The sequence below is a fragment of the Convolutriloba macropyga genome, chromosome 6, assembly GCF_964194025.1.
Source record: "Convolutriloba macropyga chromosome 6, txConMacr16.3, whole genome shotgun sequence".
NCBI lineage: Eukaryota > Metazoa > Xenacoelomorpha > Acoela > Convolutidae > Convolutriloba > Convolutriloba macropyga.
In genome coordinates this window covers 44,667,307-44,687,641 of record NC_134473.1, presented here as the reverse complement: position 1 = coordinate 44,687,641, position 20,335 = coordinate 44,667,307, and the positions used below count along the sequence as shown (strand labels likewise).

At 35.5% G+C, this 20,335-nt stretch overlaps 1 protein-coding gene across 2 annotated transcripts in view; it reads left to right on the top strand.

Moving 5' to 3' along the window:
• The window catches only part of LOC142341701 (gamma-secretase subunit Aph-1-like), a 288,252-nt gene that overhangs the window by 230,217 nt on the left and 37,700 nt on the right, over positions 1-20,335 (top strand). For both annotated transcript variants that reach the window (XM_075392855.1, XM_075392854.1), the window contains exon 5: positions 572-699. In XM_075392855.1, coding sequence (XP_075248970.1) covers positions 572-699 — 128 coding nt within the window. The remainder of the gene's footprint in view (positions 1-571; positions 700-20,335) is intronic.

Genomic DNA, 20,335 nt, shown 5'->3' with positions numbered 1-20,335 from the left:
GATAGATTTTGCCCATTTTGACATCTTGCTCGTTTAGTATCTGCTTTCTGAGACGAACTCCGTAAACTGGGGTTTGCATTTCTAACTTCTGTATGGTCATGTGTCTGATAGGTGCTACACATTTCCCTATTACATAGGTCAGTTTTAAGGTTGTTTCCTCTTGCATATATGCCACAATGCACATTGCTTCTTGACGCATCTGTAAGGAGGTGAAATCTCAAATATGTGCATCCGTTCTCAAAATAGTCGTTTGAAATTTTTTGACATTAAAATTTTTTCTCTCAACTCAGACCACCAATCACTCTAAAGTTTTGAGTGGTCTGCTGACAACTCGTTGTCAGATGCATGTCCCATGATCTGCTTGAGTCCACTATAAGGTAAAACTGTGCGTTCTACAGAATGGAAGTGTTCTTTTTTAAGAGGTTAAGAGAAACAAGGCAAATCTAGTAAAGACGTAAGTTTGATTTCTTAGGTTTAATTTATTGTTATTTTAAGACTCAGGTGTACAAAGCTATTGCAGTTATCTTGTTGCAATCCCTGTACAATATTTCTATTTGTTACGTATTAACAGGTGCACTGTGTATGTTCTTCACTCTGCTACACTGCAGCTGGAATGTAGTCTTCTTCGAGGCTGTCCAGTTGAAGAACCATACCTGGGCTGTCATTGTTGTCTGTCTTCACCTCCTCGCCTCCACTGCAGTTAGTTAACACATGCACTCTCTATGCTTGAGTGTGTGATATTATGGTTTTGTTAGACTCGAATCTTTTCACATGAGGGGAAATTTTGCTGGGAGTTGATGTTTAGTGTGGCACCTTTGAAGCCGAGTACTTTATGGAACCTGTTCGTCACATAGGTTCAAATTGATTTGACTTGTTTTTACACTCATTGACAAAAGTAATCGCAAAATGAAATTGTACTTCCTAAACTGCCTGGTTATGAAGTGAGTTTTAGTCAGCCTAATTTTGGCTGTTTTTTTCAGCTGTATGCTGAGGGGAGCTCTTTCTCGGTGCTCTTGATTTTTTCATTTCAAAGAATTTGAACTGTATTGGTGTGCTGTCTTCTCACGACTCGAAGAGGAGTATTAGTGGAGCGTCTTTTTTGGATCGATAATTTTGGAGTGTATTTTAAACTGGATGTAAAAGTCAATGCCGCACGTCAAAACCAATTGTTTGGGTCAGCGAACTGAAGAGCAGAGAGAAGAGGAAGAGAGAGTAATTTTCAGTTCACGCTGCGTTTTTGAGAAAGCGAGAAAAGTAGGTGTGAAAGATTTTTTGCTAAGCGGTTGAAATATTGCGGCTTCAGCAGTTTTTAGTTTTCACTTTCAGAGTGTTATTACATATTCATTTGTTTAATTTTTGTTGGTTGTAGGGTTATTGTTACTACTTGAAAACAATTAAAGGTTTGATAGCACATGAAACAATTTTGTGCACAATTTTGATAGCACAATTTTATACTACAATTCAATTTTGTAATTTTTACTTTTTTCTCTTAAGAGTAGTATAAAAAGCTGACAGGGGTCCCAACGGGGGGGGGGACACTATGTATTAAGATTGGAATGCATAAAGTGTTCCCCCTAGGGGGGACACTTTTGGGACATTTTCTGCAACGTAATTTTTTCTGTAAAATTACAACGGGATGGGACACTTCCTTTTCGAACACAATGCGAAGTGTCTTTCCTGTTTTTGACCAAAAATGGAAGGTTTTTTTGCACACATATCTATGTGTGTGTGTATGTATGCATGTATTGTATGTATGTATGTTTTTATGCATGTATATATGTATGTATGTATGTATGTATTTATGTATGTATTTATATATGTATGTATGTATGTATGTGTGTATGTATGTATGTATGTGTGGATATATGTATGTATGTATGTTTTTATGTATGTATGTATGTATTGTATATATGTATGTATTGTATATATATATGTATTGTAAATATGTATACCATGTATGCATGTATTGTATGTATGTATATATTTATGTATGTATGTATGTATGTATGTATGTATGTATGTATGTATGTATTGTATATATGTATGTATTGTCTATATGTATGTATTGTATATATGTATACCATTGTATACCATGTATACCATATTGTATACCATGCATGTATTGTATGTATGTATGTATTTATGCATGTATATATGTATGTATGTCTGTATGTATTTATGTATGTATGTATGTATGTATGTATGTATGTATGTATGTATGTGTGTATATATGTATGTATGTATGTATGTGTGTGTATATGTATGTATGTACGTATGTATGTATGTTTTTATGTTTGTATGTATGTATTGTATATATGTATGTTTTGTATATATGTATGTATTGTAAATATGTATACCATGTATGCATGTACTGTATGTATGTATATATTTATGTATGTATATATGTATGTATGTATGTATGTATGTATGTATGTATGTATATATGCATGCATGTATATATACATACATACATACATACATTTATACATACATACATACACACATACATACTTACATACAAACATACATACATACATACATATATACACACATACGTACATACATACATACATAAATACATACATACATACATACATACATACATACATACAAACATACATACATACATACATACATACATACATACATACATACATACATACATACAATACATGCATACATGGTATACATATATACATACATACATATAGACAATACATACATATATACAATACATACATACATACATACATACATACATACATACATAAATATATACATACATACAATACATGCATACATGGTATACATATTTACAATACATACATATATACAATACATACATATATACAATACATACATACATACATAAAAACATACATACAATAATTTGACCAATCGCAGTGCTGGATTTAACATTCGAGTTGACGACCAATCAGAATTGAAAGAATTATAAACAAAAACTCTAAACGCTCACGTTCAGTAAACAGTAAATAATGAACACAATAGGAACAAAAGACATCAAGCTCATTCACGAAAAAGTTTTATCACTGAGAGGTAACATAAATTATACGCACATATCCTATCGACAGTTATATTTCGTGGCTGCTTGTTCTTTGTTAGATCTAGAAGTTGACGGAGAAATAGCACTTAAATTCAGACCCTATGGTGGTTTCATTGGAATTGATAATTCAAGACTAGATCCTTTACTGAAACGAAGCAAAGTGCTACGACTTCATGCTGCATTGCATGACGCCGCTGGATTTATAAAAGAATGCAGAAATAAAGGCCCTGGATATGTTTACGCTTTCCGTTACTAACCAGTAAACAATTGGCTTTTTGGCCACTTGACAGGAATATTGTTCATTCTATCAGTGAAAATTTTTCATTCACATTTGTTTCGTGAATTGGAATGCTAGAGAATTTTGGCAGCAAAACCACAAATATAATTGTCCTCGATCTCGAAGGTTTCAAACTCAAGTCACTTGGATTCATTATAAAAGAGCTCAGTTTGTGTTCCAATTACAACGATACAATATTTTTCAAACCCCCACTTAAATTCGCTGATTTACCCGCACACGATTGACAAACTGTTATTTGGCTGACCAATAACCTACACGGTCTTGATTGGGACGAAGGTGATATACCTTACTGTGATTTGAAAACAATCTGTCTGAGTTTCAGTTTCCGATTCACCCGGAAAATTTTTTTTGCCAAAGGCATTGAAAATTGTGAGCTCCTCAGTAAGCTTTTACTTAAAACTGTTTATAATCTGGAAGATCTAAATTGTCCCCGAATCTCAGAGATAAGATCAGAAGAACAAGTTCCCTCCTGTTATCTTCATTCAAATTTTCGTTCAACAAAGGATCAATTCTCAAATCACTGCGCAGAACGTAAAGCACGAATACTCTCACAGTGGACACAAAGTGATGCACAGAGAAGACACGTCAACTTTAACAACCTATCTGTCAGACAACTTGAAGTTATTCACTTGCTTGACTCCACTTGATCAACCTATTGTAATATTCAACAGAGTTCAGGATCACTCTCCACCAACACAGTAATTTTCCAAGTGATCACCAGAACCGAGCGAACTATCTCAACAATAAGCCAAACGCTGCACAACAACCTCGTTACAATTCGCTTTATAGCACAGCAGCAAAACGTTATTTTGCAACCATTACTCTTTCTCCCGACGAGCTAGACAGCTTTAGAGCTTTTCTGCCCGTGATAGATAATTTCTATCACTTCCAACTGTACGTAAAAAATAAGCAGAGAGCTCGAGAACATCGGAATCAGTTCAATTATGGCTATGATCAAAGCAAACCAGAAGCCTATGCAGTCCCCCAAAGAGCAGCGAATCCCACGTTGGAAGCAATGGGCGGACAGAAAAGTTCCTCAATTTAGATTGAAGACAACACAACCAGAACGTGAGCTATCACTAAAAGAGATGCCGAATGAGCTGCGGTTATATGTCTTGGAACACCCCGAAGTTGAAAAAGTCTTCAGTCAACCATCGTTCAAAGAAATTGACTCATCAACTGTTATAAACTAGAAATAAAAAGTCATATTAAAGGTTTCAATTTGTTTGATTTCTGGTACATGAAACAGTTGCGCAGTGAATAATTGAAAAATTTAACATTCTATATCATTCTTTTTTCAATTCACTTTTCAATTAGTTTTTTTCTCCAATGAATCAAAGAGACGAGGCTGACGCCGGTATCAGCAATTTAGTCTTTGATGTAAACAAAAAGGAGAGGCCCCCATGGCGTTGTTGTTCAAATTCCACAGTGCCAGGGTGCGAAGTAATATTTTTTGTTAAAGTGAGTATCATTGTCTTAATGATCATTCTTTGCTTCTCTATGCTCTTTCTATTATCAGAAAGCTGTGAAGAGAAATCATTTTGGATTGCTCTCTTATCGTGTTTAGTTGGTTACATTTTACCTAATCCAAAACTATGAACAAAGTTATTCTTACACATGACAGGATATTCATGTCAATTGTAGGACCAAGTGGCTGTGGTAAAACAGAACTCTTGTTTCGAATGCTAAAAGTTTCGACATTTTATCCACGTTTTGAGAAAATTTATTATTTCTACAAAGAGTTGCAACCGCTTTTCAAAGATATGCAACGAGTTATACCAGGGATTGAGTTTCTAAAATACTCAGGCTTTGGTATAACAAAAAACTTATCGCACTGTCTGCTTATCTATGACGATTCATGTGAAGAAATCTTCAACGAATTTGTAAAAATAGCCACCTCAGGACGTCATCGGAAACTACATGTTATATACATCAAGCATAATTTGTTCCATCAAAGCAAATGGTCCGGAACTATTGATCTGAATACAACACACATAATACTATTCAAGTCGCTTCGTGATATTCAACAACTTGAGTATCTTGGAAAACAGTTGAATTGTCTCCAACTGATAAAAGAAGCATACAAACTAGCAACTGCAGAGCCCTTTGGACATTTGATGGTTGATCTCGACCCAAAAACCAGCCAGGGTTTACGCTTTTCATCGCAACTTATTGGATCGGATCCTTCTATTTTTTACATTTCGTCCCCTGAGGCAGTCATTACAACAATTACAAATGAAAAAGAAACATTTGCTTATGCTCAAGCAATGGGCAAATAACAGGAATGAGAACACAGCTCAAATAAAAACATTACATCAGGGCGATTAAAAACATTACATCAAGTTGAATTTAAAAAATTCGAGAAACTTCTCCGTAAACTTGAAGACAGGCGAATTGAAAAAAGTGAGAGAATCAAAATTTTTTGATCAGATTCTGGAATCCCTCTAATTAAACTCATTGCGTTACCTTGTATTGCTTTTCTGGAGCAAAATGCACACTGAAGAGTTTGTGCTAATTCCTCGCCAAATGTATGCGAATGAACAACCTCAAATTGCTCAACTTCTCAGCAATAAAAATGTCCGAGAGAAAGCAAAACAAATATCACTGTTGCAACGAAGCAAGTCTCCACCAGCACCTTCTACCACACAACAAGACACGCAACAGCAGACAGATATTAATTTGGAGAATGTCAAAGATGAGTTGAATGAGACTAGAGATGTCAAAATTGATATCACAACATTTTCAACTGAAATCAGGGAGCGAGTTTTGAGAGATATTAAACACCTTGACAGAAAAAAGTTTGAAAAAGCGAGCATAATATTGGAAAAAATAGAAGAGTCAGAAACTCTATGGTTGGATCAATCATCAAGACTAATGGTTAATAAGTCAAGCACGGGAAGTCTTGTCGCAGATTTTCTTTACGATCTACAACAAACCACATCTAAGCTTTCAATCGAACATTACAAAGTGCTGACCTTTCTAGATATCAGTTCACAACTAACTTGTAATACTTACGCAGAAAAATTTCTTGCCTTATCACCTAACGAAAGTTACAGTTGTTTGAGGATGAACCAGAAAACGAAGAATCAGGAGTCTCGAGAACAGAAGAATCAAAAGCTTCTGGCGACGATGAAGGAAGCTTTGAAGATGCAAAAGACGAAATCCAACCGTCTAGCTCGTGGGCAAATTACTTCCTCTCACGTTAAACAACTGAACAAATTATACACAAAAGGTAGTGCAGCTTTTGGTAGCATTGCTAATTTGAAGAAAACCAGCGGTTTACCAAGATCCAAAGTGGTTCAATACCTTCAGTCGAAAGCCCCATACACAAAATACAAGCAATTCAGAAAAACTTTTCCGAGACTAAAAGCTGTTGCATACAGAATAAACGAAATCTGGTCTGTCGATGTGGCGTATATGGATAAAGTTGCCCAACACAACAATGGAGGAAATTATTTGCTGGTGGCTGTTGATGTTTTATCGCGATACCTACGAGTGCAACCAATGAAGGCTTTATATGCAAAAGACGCTGTTGAAGCGTTCAAAAAAATGATCAAACAGAAAAAACCAGAAAGGGTTTGGACAGACAAGGGATCCGAGTTTAAAGGTGAATTCAAAAAATTTTGTGAAAAGAAGGAGATTCATTTATATACAACCGAAAACGAAACCAAGTCGGCATTTGCTGAGAGGAATATTCGGTCGCTCAAAAACATTATTCACATATACTTGGAGGAAAATTGGACTTGGACTTATATTAAGGAGTTACCCCAGTTTGTAAATACTATAAACAGTTACTAATGAACCGTTTCTAATATCCCTAGCAATCAGCACAAAAAAGTACAAGCCAAAATACGAAGAAGGAGACCTGGTTCGGATTGCAAAGCCAGACGAAATATTTAGGAAAGGTTATAGACAAAATTACACAGACGAAGTCTTCACAGTATTCAAGGTTGCCACCCTCAGTCCACCAACATACAACCTTATAGACGCAAATAACGTTATAATTGAAGGTAAATTTTATGAACCAGAATTAGTCCAAGTGAACATCCTTCCTGTCAAAGACTAAACATGAGTATTCATAGAGAATTTACTATTGATTTGATATCAAATGCATCAATGGGAATTTTTACCAATAATACTATGGCCAAGTTTCGAAATCAACTCGCCCAACCATTACAGTTAGATGGAGATTGGCAAGTTGCCCTTGCTTCAATATCATTTCCATCAAACATCAATAATGTAAACTCAGCCGAAATAGTTGCTTATGTCAGTTCTGGCGCTGAACTTGATGCTTCACATAACCGCACCGGACAACTTCGAAGAATTCGCAAAGGTATATACAACAGTTCAGAAGAGCTTCTGGAAGAAATTTTTCGAATCGCTCAATTGAAACAGTTTGACTATGATTTTGACACTGTAACGCAAAAGTTAGTTTTGAAATTTGGACCTAACGAAGGTTTGTCATTTGAAGATGAAGAAGTCCCCAGTATTCTTGGTTTTAAAGGAACGAAAGATATTTCACATCATGGTTTTATTCATATTGGTTACAAGTCAGAAAATGCAGGCAACTCTTTGAACCGACATGTTGGAGATTTTCCAGTTGATATCACTTGTGGATCACAGTTAATATTTGTATACATTGATATAATTGAACATCAGAACGTTGGTGATGTGAGAGCTCCGGTAATAAAAATCATTAAGTCTGAAAGACGTTTGAGAAACGGTAGCATAAACACAGTGACACCCATACACCACAAGTCCTACACAAATAACACAAATTTGGATTACAAGCCAATGTTATCAAACAACATTCAGAACATCCAGGTAGAGTTGAGAAACGAAACTGGAAAGCTAATTCCTTTTACTGGAACCGGAAAAGTTAAAGTCAGTTTAAAATTTCAAAATATTATTTGATATGGAAGCATACTACAGCAATCAAGCATCTCAATCAATGCCGCATTTTTCCGGACACTACAGACAAAGAGGCAGCGGTTTTGGAGCCCATGCTGCAGGTATTGGAAGAGTTGCTCTGCCATTAGCACGCAAATTTCTCTGGCCCGCAGCGAAAAAGATTGGTCGTGATTTATTGGTTCAAGGAGCACCGGAGTTAGTAGAAGTTGCAACCAAAAGAATGTCAGCAAAACAAGCACTGAAAAGTACAGTAGCCAAAACAGCTCGCAAACAAATAGTTGGATCTCTTCAATCACGTATTGCATCAGGTCGTAAAATAATTAGACGAAAAAGACAACAATACACGAGACCTCGCTCAAACCAAAAACGAAAAATCTCAACCAGAAGATTCATTTCTCAAAAACCCCGTCCAAAAAGGAGTCGTCTGGATTTTTTCTCGCAATTGAAAAATGCGAACTAATATTGTAATACCGTCTGAAGCCACTCACAGTTCTTTAGACTTATTTGAAAAACCACCTTTGCTGGTAACATTTGATCAATCATTCGAGCAAAAAACAGGACCGCTTTATTCGCCCTCAGGATCATCATTGGAATTTGAAGTTGTTGGTGATCGCAACAATTTTATTGACTTGTAAAAAATTTACCTGGAGATCAAGTGTCGAATACTTCAAACAGATGGAACGGATTTGCGCTACACAGCTGGTGACGCTAATGCCAGTGATCTTCCATATTTTGCTAATAATATCCTTTATTCACTTTTCGCCGACTGTACTATTTCTGCAAATGGTATCAAAATTTCAACAGCTAATGGACACTATGCAGACAAAAGTTTCATAGAAACTGAATTCTCTCACGGTACAGACGCAAAAAAAAACCTGGCTAAAATGTCAGGGTTACGAGTATGAGGAAAACCGTGGCACTATTCCAGCAGCAATATCAGATATAAGAAAAAGAACAGTGCGACAATCCGCACGTATAACGTTATATGGAAGGTTGGCGGTTGATTTCTTTTCGTGTGAGAAACATTTGGTTACTGGAGTTACGTTACGCATTTCAATGAGAAGATCGCAAGATGACTTTGCCGTCATCAGCGAGGACCCAGCGAAACACTACAAGGTCAAAATAGAGGAGGCTAATTTATTTATGAGGAAGATGACGGTGTCAGATAATGTTGTAGGTGCAATTGAGAAGACATTATTGAAAACTACGGCAATTTACCGATACAATGAAGTAATTACCAAAACATTCTTGGCTACAACAGGCCAACAAAGCTGGAAACATGAGGATATTTTCACTAAAGAGCCAATCAGAAGAGTCATTGTTGCATTATGCGTTGGTACAGCATTCATCGGTACCAACACCGCTAATCCATTCCATTATCAAAAATTTGGTTTAAGAGAGATAACAATTTATCGAAATGGTTTTGCCACGGCCGGAACTCCAATGTCAACAACTGACAACAAGAGGTTGTACTACAATTCAATGAGTGCATTAGCTTATGTAGAAAATGGCCACGGAATTCCTCTAAGTGAGTTCGCAAACCATTATATAATGGTATTTGATCTGACCAGCACCCAAGAGGCAACTCATGACTTTATTCATCCAGAGCTCACAAATTCATCATTGTCTGTCGAACTCAAGTTTAATGCAGCGTTAGCTCATAACGTTGAAACATTTTTTCTTGGGCAAAAAGCATCTATGATCTACATTGACTCTGCAAGAAACGCATCCAAAAACGCTCTTCCCATGATCACATACTAATAGACGAAGACCAAATTCATCATCAAGTGCAAAAGTGTAAACACCTCAAATTCAGAGGGGTTTATGCCGCTGACAATTATCCTCTGAACTTGCAGACCAACACATTTATTATTGTTAATGCATCACGATCCAACTCTATTCTTACCCACTGGGTAGTGCTAGCTAAACGATATGCATACCCAATAATATATTTTGCAGATCCATTGGCTCTACCCTTGAATACCTACAAGGATATTGTCAACCGTTTACAACAGTGTGAAGACTTGGAGATAATGATGGATATCATGGAACATAGAAGAGACATTCAGTCTCCATTGCAATCCTCAGACTCCCAGCTTTGTGGTTTATTTTGCATATATATTGTTCATTATTTTTAAAGTGAGAAATTTCTATTTATACCTGATGTAAATGAATTAGAGTTGCTAGCTTTCGTAAAACATATGAAGTAAAAGTTAATTTAATTTTGAAACAACAACATTTTTTTGAATCAATTTTTACAAAATTGAAAGGTTATGAAAGAGTTTGAGGTTTCTCGCACAAAACTCCCTTGGCCACTAAGCAGAATATCCATTATCTGATAAAGAGTTGAGGAGTGTTCACCTAGCATAAGCTGACATCGTTTCATAGTTACATCAGGGACTGTAGAAGAACGTTTGGTGATCGTCAAAGTACTAATAGATTTCGCTGTAGCCTCACTCAAGGGTGCTGGAAGTTTTTTCTGGTTCTTGGTAACTGAAGAAGAGGTTGATTTTGAAAGGTACTCAACAGCAACATGTAGTCGTGAAATTATTGCACCACGTTTAACAAAGTCTTTTTGCGTAGGCTGAATAAGTAATTTGAAACAGTTAACGAGACACGGTATCACCGCAGGTACATAAAGAGAATCGAATATATTATCATCCTGCGAACCAAATTCATACATAACATGATACTGATTGGAGCCAAATGTACAACCTTCGATAACTGTTGCAGATGAATGATAACCATATGCATAATTTTCAATTGTTGTACTTTCAAGTTTGGTTCCGTCTCACAAATATTGTACTTGAAATGTTTTTGAATTTTCTTGAAATATTCAGGACTGTTCTCATACATTGCCTCAACCATAACGAACAAAAAAGAAAAAAAACTAATGAACAAACGTTGAAAGCTTAAACAATGACAGGAAGCAAAAGGTATAATAGAAATTATTCCGAATCCTCATCGACTTTTACAGACGTTTTTGGTATCTTCTTTTGGCGCTGAGTCGGTGTTTTGCCGGCCCGTTTTGCTGGACGTTTTGAGTAATCAGTTGAATCTGGTTTTAGAAGTGAATCGATCAAGCCAACTGGTTGATCAAGCATTTGTTCTAGTTTTTCAATGCTCTGACATATCAACCGGAAATCGCGCCGAAAGTGTAATTTTTTGATTGAAATCCCAATCGACCTGTTCACTATCACGTTTGAACAATTTCAAGGATAAGTAGGTGCCAGTGGTATGATAAGTCTTAACAGCAGCCCTAACAAGCCGTTTTTCATTGAGCGAGAGATCGAAATGAAAGTCGCTGTACTCAGCATCCTTAGATAAAACATCACTCATAATGCTGCATATATTGAGACAAACTGTATCAAAGTAAACTGAAATGATAAATGACTACTACATTACCGTTTATTTGAATGTGAACAATTTCAAACCCCACGCAAACATGTCTAGACAAGATCACAGCTGAACAAACAAATCCACCCACCCTAGCGTGTAAACAAATTTATACTCCTCTATATCAGCTCTGATGTTTATACGAAATATGAAATTCAAAAGATCGGAAAAAATATACCCTGCTGAATCAAGACCCATTCAATGTCACAATTGTCCAAGACAATTTAAAAATTTCCATTCACTAATGCAACATCGCCGGGCCAAGCATTATAAAGGCCATAGCAGAAAACAGTTTTACAAGTCCCGACCTTTAAATCTAAAAACTGACAAATTTTCATTAGCAATGGATAAATTAGCTCGCCTCCTCGAGTCTATTTATATTTCCCAAGGGAACCCCAATTCAATTTAGTTCAATATGACATAATTCTATTTATAGACATGACGGAATAATGATGAAATGGCTAAGTCAAATAAACAAAAACGTCTGCAACAATTTTTCAATTAATCCGCCATTGTTCTTTCTTGTTGTTCAATATAAGTTTTGTGAAAATTCTTTAGTTCTTTGGCATCTTATTACATTACTGCAAGTCTTTTGTTACTTAACCTTCTAGAATTTGCTTTCATCTTCGAACCTGCGTTTCCGTGCAGTTCCATATCATATAAAAAACAATTTTTCAGTTCTGTTCTTACTAGAATTGGTTCTAGACTCTGCTGTTAAGTCTTTATAAAAATTTCCTTTGAAAGAAAACTGTTTGCTTTGTTACCGTTTAAATCCGTAAAATCGGAACAAAAACATCTCAATTGTTTATCCATCATCTGCAATATGGCTGCTGAATATTTAGAAATTGCAAAGACAAGTGAGCGAGGCACTCGAACCCTTGTGCTAATGTGTCACAACTTCAAAAATATTGGCCTTGTGCAGGAAAGCTTTGATGACAAGACAGAATTATGGCACGTAAAAAACAGCTTTATTGTTCCTGTTAATTACATTGAACCAATACTTGAATACACAAAACAGAACGATTTATTTCAACTTACAAAAACGCCAAAAAAATTGTTACGACAAGAAGAGTCTCCATATGCTCATCGATATTATGGATGTATTACTCCCATTCAAACAAAAAAGCAGGATGTGAAAAAATTGGCAAAGCGAACAAGAAAAATTTTTGCAGACTATGATCATGACTGCATTGAAATCTGGGAGAATCAATTGGGGCAGCTAGAATAAGTTGAGCAAATATCTGGTTTTTGGGATTTTGATCAGTCGCCATGTGATGAAACCAAAACCCCGGAAAGCCTCCCGTTGCTTGCCAATTTTTCTGATGATGTCAGTATCAATGAAACACCTCCTTTGAGCCAATGCTATGCCCCCGTCAAGAAGGTCATCAAGTTATCGCGACTCTAAAGTACAACAAAACTCTTTAAACTCATTGTACATGTAGTATTTGTTGCTTTTCACAATGTTTAATCATGGTAATTTTGTTAACATCTTGAAACCAGTTCTTAATTAAACTTTAACTAAAGATTCATCTTAGCACTAGACAAACATTGTGAGACAGAATTAAGCGCTGCTTAAAATTTCAGACAATGAACAAACAAGTACGCGAAACAATGTTTTGAACAAATAAGCAAAGTAGCCTAGGTTGAATTAAACCCAGCTGAAGCTTGGATTTTTTATATATCACGGCAAAAAATTAATAAACAATTTTTCATCAGAATTTTGTATGCTGAAAACTGGCAGTAAACAAACAATTATGCAAGACAATGTTTTAAGCAAATAAGCGAAGTAAGACTGGGTTGAAATAAACCCAGCTGAAGCTTGGATTATAGAGAAATCACAGTAAACGATCAATAAACTTTTTTTATCAGATAGTTTTACACCTAACCAAAATTAGGGTAGACAAATAAGAAGTAAAACTGTGAATTCAATATCACCTGTTTTAAACCAACAAAAAGTAGAAAAACCCGTTGAGCATATAAATCTATGTGTTGTTTACACAACAGTCTGAGAGTTGTGTTCCCTTCTACTGCTGTTTGCGGAGCAGTAGCTTTCAGTTGCAAAAGTATCCAAAAAAGACGCGCACTATGATTGGATGAAACAAATTTAAACTACAGTTTGCCCGACAATAAATCTCTTACATTTGTTTTTTGCCTTAACCTGAAATTCACTTGATTGAAAAACTTTAACTCTTTCATTTCCTCATCATAATTTTATAGTCTTTTTTGCGTTCCTATTCTGTCTTTATCCTGTTCACAATGAACGCTGAAACGTGTGCAATTTGTCGGAAAAAACTCGTAGATAAGCGCAGCCTCTGACGTCATATGCAAACAATTCATAAACAATACGTTCAAACCAACCGATTCGAGTGCGATGAATGTGTGTTTGCTCACAAAAAAATTTTATCTAATGCATATATATTGTTCATTATTTTTATAGTGAGAAATTTCTATTTATACCTGATGTAAATGAATTAGAGTTGCTAGCTTTCGTAAAACATCTGAAGTAAAAGTTAATTTAATTTTGAAACAACAACATTTTTTTGAATATCAATTTTTACAAAATTGAAAGGTTATGAAAGAGTTTGAGGTTTCTCGCACAAAACTCCCTTGGCCACTAAGCAGAATGTCCATTATCTGATAAAGAGTTGAGGAGTGTTCACCTAGCATAAGCTGACAGAATCGTTTCATAGTTACATCAGGGACTGTAGAAGAACGTTTGTTGATCGTCAAAGTACTAATAGATTTCGCTGTAGCCTCACTCAAGGGTGCTGGAAGTTTTTTCTGGTTCTTGGTAACTGAAGAAGAGGTTGATTTTGAAAGGTACTCAACAGCAACATGTAGTCGTGAAATTATTGCACCACGTTTAACAAAGTCTTTTTGCGTAGGCTGAATAAGTAATTTGAAACAGTTAACGAGACACGGTATCACCGCAGGTACATAAAGAGAATCGAATATATTATCATCCTGCGAACCAAATTCATACATAACATGATACTGATTGGAGCCAAATGTACAACCTTCGATAACTGTTGCAGATGAATGATAACCATATGCGTAATTTTCAATTGTTGTACTTTCAAGTTTTGGTTCCGTCTCACAAATATTGTACTTGAAACGTTTTTGAATTTTCTTGAAATATTCAGGACTGTTCTCATACATTGCCTCAACCATAACAAACAAAAAAGAAAAAACTAATGATTAAACGTTGAAAGCATAAACAATGACAGGAAGCAAAAGGTATAATAGAAATTATTCCGAATCCCCATCGACTTTTACAGACGTTTTTGGTATCTTCTTTTGGCGCTGAGTCGGTGTTTTGCCGGCCCGTTTTGCTGGACGTTTTGAGTAATCAGTTGAATCTGGTTTTAGAAGTGAATCGATCAAGCCAACTGGTTGATCAAGCATTTGTTCTAGTTTTTCAATGTTCTGACATATCAACCGGAAATCGCGCCGAAAGTGTAATTTTTTGATTGAAATCCCAATCGACCTGTTCACTATCACGTTTGAACAATTTCAAGGATAAGTAGGTTCCAGTGGTATGATAAGTCTTAACAGCAGCCCTAACAAGCCGTTTTTCATTGAGCGAGAGATCGAAATGAAAGTCGCTGTACTCAGCATCCTTAATGTGTCACAACTTCAAAAATATTGTCCTTGTGCAGGAGAGCTTTGATGACAAGACAGAATTATGGCACGTAAAAAACAGCTTTATTGTTCCAGTTAATTACATTGAACCAATACTTGAATACACAAAACAGAACGATTTATTTCAACTTACAAAAACGCCAAAAAAATTGTTACGACAAGAAGATTCTCCATATGCTCATCGATATTATGGATGTATTACTCCCATTCAAACAAAAAAGCAGGATGTGAAAAAATTGGCAAAGCGAACAAGAAAAATTTTTGCAGACTATGATCCTGACTGCATTGAAATCTGGGAGAATCAATTGGGGCAGCTAGAAGTTGAGCAAATATCTGGTTTTTGGGATTTTGATCAGTCGCCATGTGATGAAACCAAAACCCCGGAAAGCCTCCCGTTGCTTGCCAATTTTTCTGATGATGTCAGTATCAATGAAACACCTCCTTTGACCAATGCTATGCCCCCGTCAAGAAGGTCATCAAGTTATCGCGACTCTAAAGTACAACAAAACTCTTTAAACTCATTGTACATGTAGTATTTGTTGCTTTTCACAATGTTTAATCATGGTAATTTTGTTAACATCTTGAAACCAGTTCTTAATTAAACTTTAACTAAAGATTCATCTTAGCACTAGACAAACATTGTGAGACAGAATTAAGCGCTGCTTAAAATTTCAGACAATGAACAAACAAGTACGCGAAACTATGTTTTGAACAAATAAGCAAAGTAGCCCAGGTGGAATTAAACCCAGCTGAAGCTTGGATTTTTTATATATCACGGCAAAAAATTAATAAAAAATTTTTCATCAGAATTTTGTATGCTGAAAACTGACACTAAACAAACAATTATGCAAGACAATGTTTTAAGCAAATAAGCGAAGTAAGACTGTGTTGAAATAAACCCAGCTGAAGCTTGGATTATAGAGAAATCACAGTAAACGATCAGTAAACTTTTTTTTATCAGATAGTTTTACACCTAACCAAAATTAGGGTAGACAAATAAGAAGTAAAACTGTGAATTCAATATCACCTGTTTTAAACCAACAAAAAGTAAAAAAACCCGTTGAGCATATAAATCTATGTGTTGTTTACACAACAGTCTGAGAGTTGTGTTCCCTTCTACTGCTGTTTGCGGAGCAGTAGCTTTCTGTTGCAAAAGTATCCAAAAAAGACGCGCACTATGATTGGATGAAACAAATTTAAACTACAGTTTGCCCGACAATAAAACTCTTACATTTGTTTTTTGCCTTAACCTGAAATTCACTTGATTGAAAAACTTTAACTCTTTCATTTCCTCATCATAATTTTAGAGTCTTTTTTGCGTTCCTATTCTGTCTTTATCCTGTTCACAATGAATGCTGAAACGTGTGCAATTTGTCGGAAAAAACTCGTAGATAAGCGCAGCCTCTGACGTCATATGCAAACAATTCATAAACAATACGTTCAAACCAACCGATTCAAGTGCGATGAATGTGTGTTTGCTCACAAAAAAATTTTATCTAATGCATATATATTGTTCATTATTTTTATAGTGAGAAATTTCTATTTATACCTGATGTAAATGAATTAGAGTTGCTAGCTTTCGTAAAACATCTGAAGTAAAAGTTAATTTAATTTTGAAACAACATTTTTTTGAATATCAATTTTTACAAAATTGAAAGGTTATGAAAGAGTTTGAGGTTTCTCGCACAAAACTCCCTTGGCCACTAAGCAGAATGTCCATTATCTGATAAAGAGTTGAGGAGTGTTCACCTAGCATAAGCTGACAGAATCGTTTCATAGTTACATCAGGGACTGTAGAAGAACGTTTGTTGATCGTCAAAGTACTAATAGATTTCGCTGTAGCCTCACTCAAGGGTGCTGGAAGTTTTTTCTGGTTCTTGGTAACTGAGGAAGAGGTTGATTTTGAAAGGTACTCAACAGCAACATGTAGTCGTGAAATTATTGCACCACGTTTAACAAAGTCTTTTTGCGTAGGCTGAATAAGTAATTTGAAACAGTTAACGAGACACGGTATCACCGCAGGTACATAAAGAGAATCGAATATATTATCATCCTGCGAACCAAATTCATACATAACATGATACTGATTGGAGCCAAATGTACAACCTTCGATAACTGTTGCAGATGAATGATAACCATATGCATAATTTTCAATTGTTGTACTTTCAAGTTTGGTTCCGTCTCACAAATATTGTACTTGAAATGTTTTTGAATTTTCTTGAAATATTCAGGACTGTTCTCATACATTGCCTCAACCATAACGAACAAAAAAGAAAAAAAACTAATGAACAAACGTTGAAAGCTTAAACAATGACAGGAAGCAAAAGGTATAATAGAAATTATTCCGAATCCTCATCGACTTTTACAGACGTTTTTGGTATCTTCTTTTGGCGCTGAGTCGGTGTTTTGCCGGCCCGTTTTGCTGGACGTTTTGAGTAATCAGTTGAATCTGGTTTTAGAAGTGAATCGATCAAGCCAACTGGTTGATCAAGCATTTGTTCTAGTTTTTCAATGCTCTGACATATCAACCGGAAATCGCGCCGAAAGTGTAATTTTTTGATTGAAATCCCAATCGACCTGTTCACTATCACGTTTGAACAATTTCAAGGATAATTGGGTGCCAGTGGTATGATTAGTCTTAACAGCAGCCCTAACAAGCCGTTTTTCATTGAGCGAGAGATCGAAATGAAAGTCGCTGTACTCAGCATCCTTAGATAAAACATCACTCATAATGCTGCATATATTGAGACAAACTGTATCAAAGTAAACTGAAATGATAAATGACTACTACATTACCGTTTATTTGAATGTGAACAATTTCAAACCCCACGCAAACATGTCTAGACAAGATCACAGCTGAACAAACAAATCCACCCACCCTAGCGTGTAAACAAATTTATACTCCTCTATATCAGCTCTGATGTTTATACGAAATATGAAATTCAAAAGATCGGAAAAAATATACCCTGCTGAATCAAGACCCATTCAATGTCACAATTGTCCAAGACAATTTAAAAATTTCCATTCACTAATGCAACATCGCCGGGCCAAGCATTATAAAGGCCATAGCAGAAAACAGTTTTACAAGTCCCGACCTTTAAATCTAAAAACTGACAAATTTTCATTAGCAATGGATAAATTAGCTCGCCTCCTCGAGTCTATTTATATTTCCCAAGGGAACCCCAATTCAACTTAGTTCAATATGACATGATTCTATTTATAGACATGACGGAATAATGATGAAATGGCTAAGTCAAATAAACAAAAACGTCTGCAACAATTTTTCAATTAATCCGCCATTGTTCTTTCTTGTTGTTCAATATAAGTTTTGTGAAAATTCTTTAGTTCTTTGGCATCTTATTACATTACTGCAAGTCTTTTGTTACTTAACCTTCTAGAATTTGCTCTCATCTTCGAACCTGCTTTTCCGTGCAGTTCCATATCATATAAAAAACAATTTTTCAGTTCTGTTCTTACTAGAATTGGTTCTAGACTCTGCTGTTAAGTCTTTATAAAAATTTCCTTTGAAAGAAAACTGTTTGCTTTGTTACCGTTTAAATCCGTAAAATCGGAAAAAAAACATCTCAATTGTTTATCCATCATCTGCAATATGGCTGCTGAATATTTAGAAATTGCAAAGACAAGTGAGCGAGGCACTCGAACCCTTGTGCTAATGTGTCACAACTTCAAAAATATTGTCCTTGTGCAGGAAAGCTTTGATGACAAGACAGAATTATGGCACGTAAAAAACAGCTTTATTGTTCCAGTTAATTACATTGAACCAATACTTGAATACACAAAACAGAACGATTTATTTCAACTTACAAAAACGCCAAAAAAATTGTTACGACAAGAAGAGTCTCCATATGCTCATCGATATTATGGATGTATTACTCCCATTCAAACAAAAAAGCAGGATATGAAAAAATTGGCAAAGCGAACAAGAAAAATTTTTGCAGACTATGATCATGACTGCATTGAAATCTGGGAGAATCAATTGGGGCAGCTAGAAGAAGTTGAGCAAATATCTGGTTTTTGGAATTTTGATCAGTCGCCATGTGATGAAACCAAAACCCCGGAAAGCCTCCCGTTGCTTGCCAATTTTTCTGATGATGTCAGTATCAATGAAACACCTCCTTTGAGCCAATGCTATGCCCCCGTCAAGAAGGTCATCAAGTTATCGCGACTCTAAAGTACAACAAAACTCTTTAAACTCATTGTACATGTAGTATTTGTTGCTTTTCACAATGTTTAATCATGGTAATTTTGTTAACATCTTGAAACCAGTTCTTAATTAAACTTTAACTAAAGATTCATCTTAGCACTAGACAAACATTGTGAGACAGAATTAAGCGCTGCTTAAAATTTCAGACAATGAACAAACAAGTACGCGAAACTATGTTTTGAACAAATAAGCAAAGTAGCCCAGGTGGAATTAAACCCAGCTGAAGCTTGGATTTTTTATATATCACGGCAAAAAATTAATAAAAAATTTTTCATCAGAATTTTGTATGCTGAAAATTGACACTAAACAAACAATTATGCAAGACAATGTTTTAAGCAAATAAGCGAAGTAAGACTGTGTTGAAATAAACCCAGCTGAAGCTTGGATTATAGAGAAATCACAGTAAACGATCAGTAAACTTTTTTTTATCAGATAGTTTTACACCTAACCAAAATTAGGGTAGACAAATAAGAAGTAAAACTGTGAATTCAATATCACCTGTTTTAAACCAACAAAAAGTAGAAAAACCCGTTGAGCATATAAATCTATGTGTTGTTTACACAACAGTCTGAGAGTTGTGTTCCCTTCTACTGCTGTTTGCGGAGCAGTAGCTTTCTGTTGCAAAAGTATCCAAAAAAGACGCGCACTATGATTGGATGAAACAAATTTAAACTACAGTTTGCCTGACAATAAAACTCTTACATTTGTTTTTTGCCTTAACCTGAAATTCACTTGATTGAAAAACTTTAACTCTTTCATTTCCTCATCATAATTTTATAGTCTTTTTTGCGTTCCTATT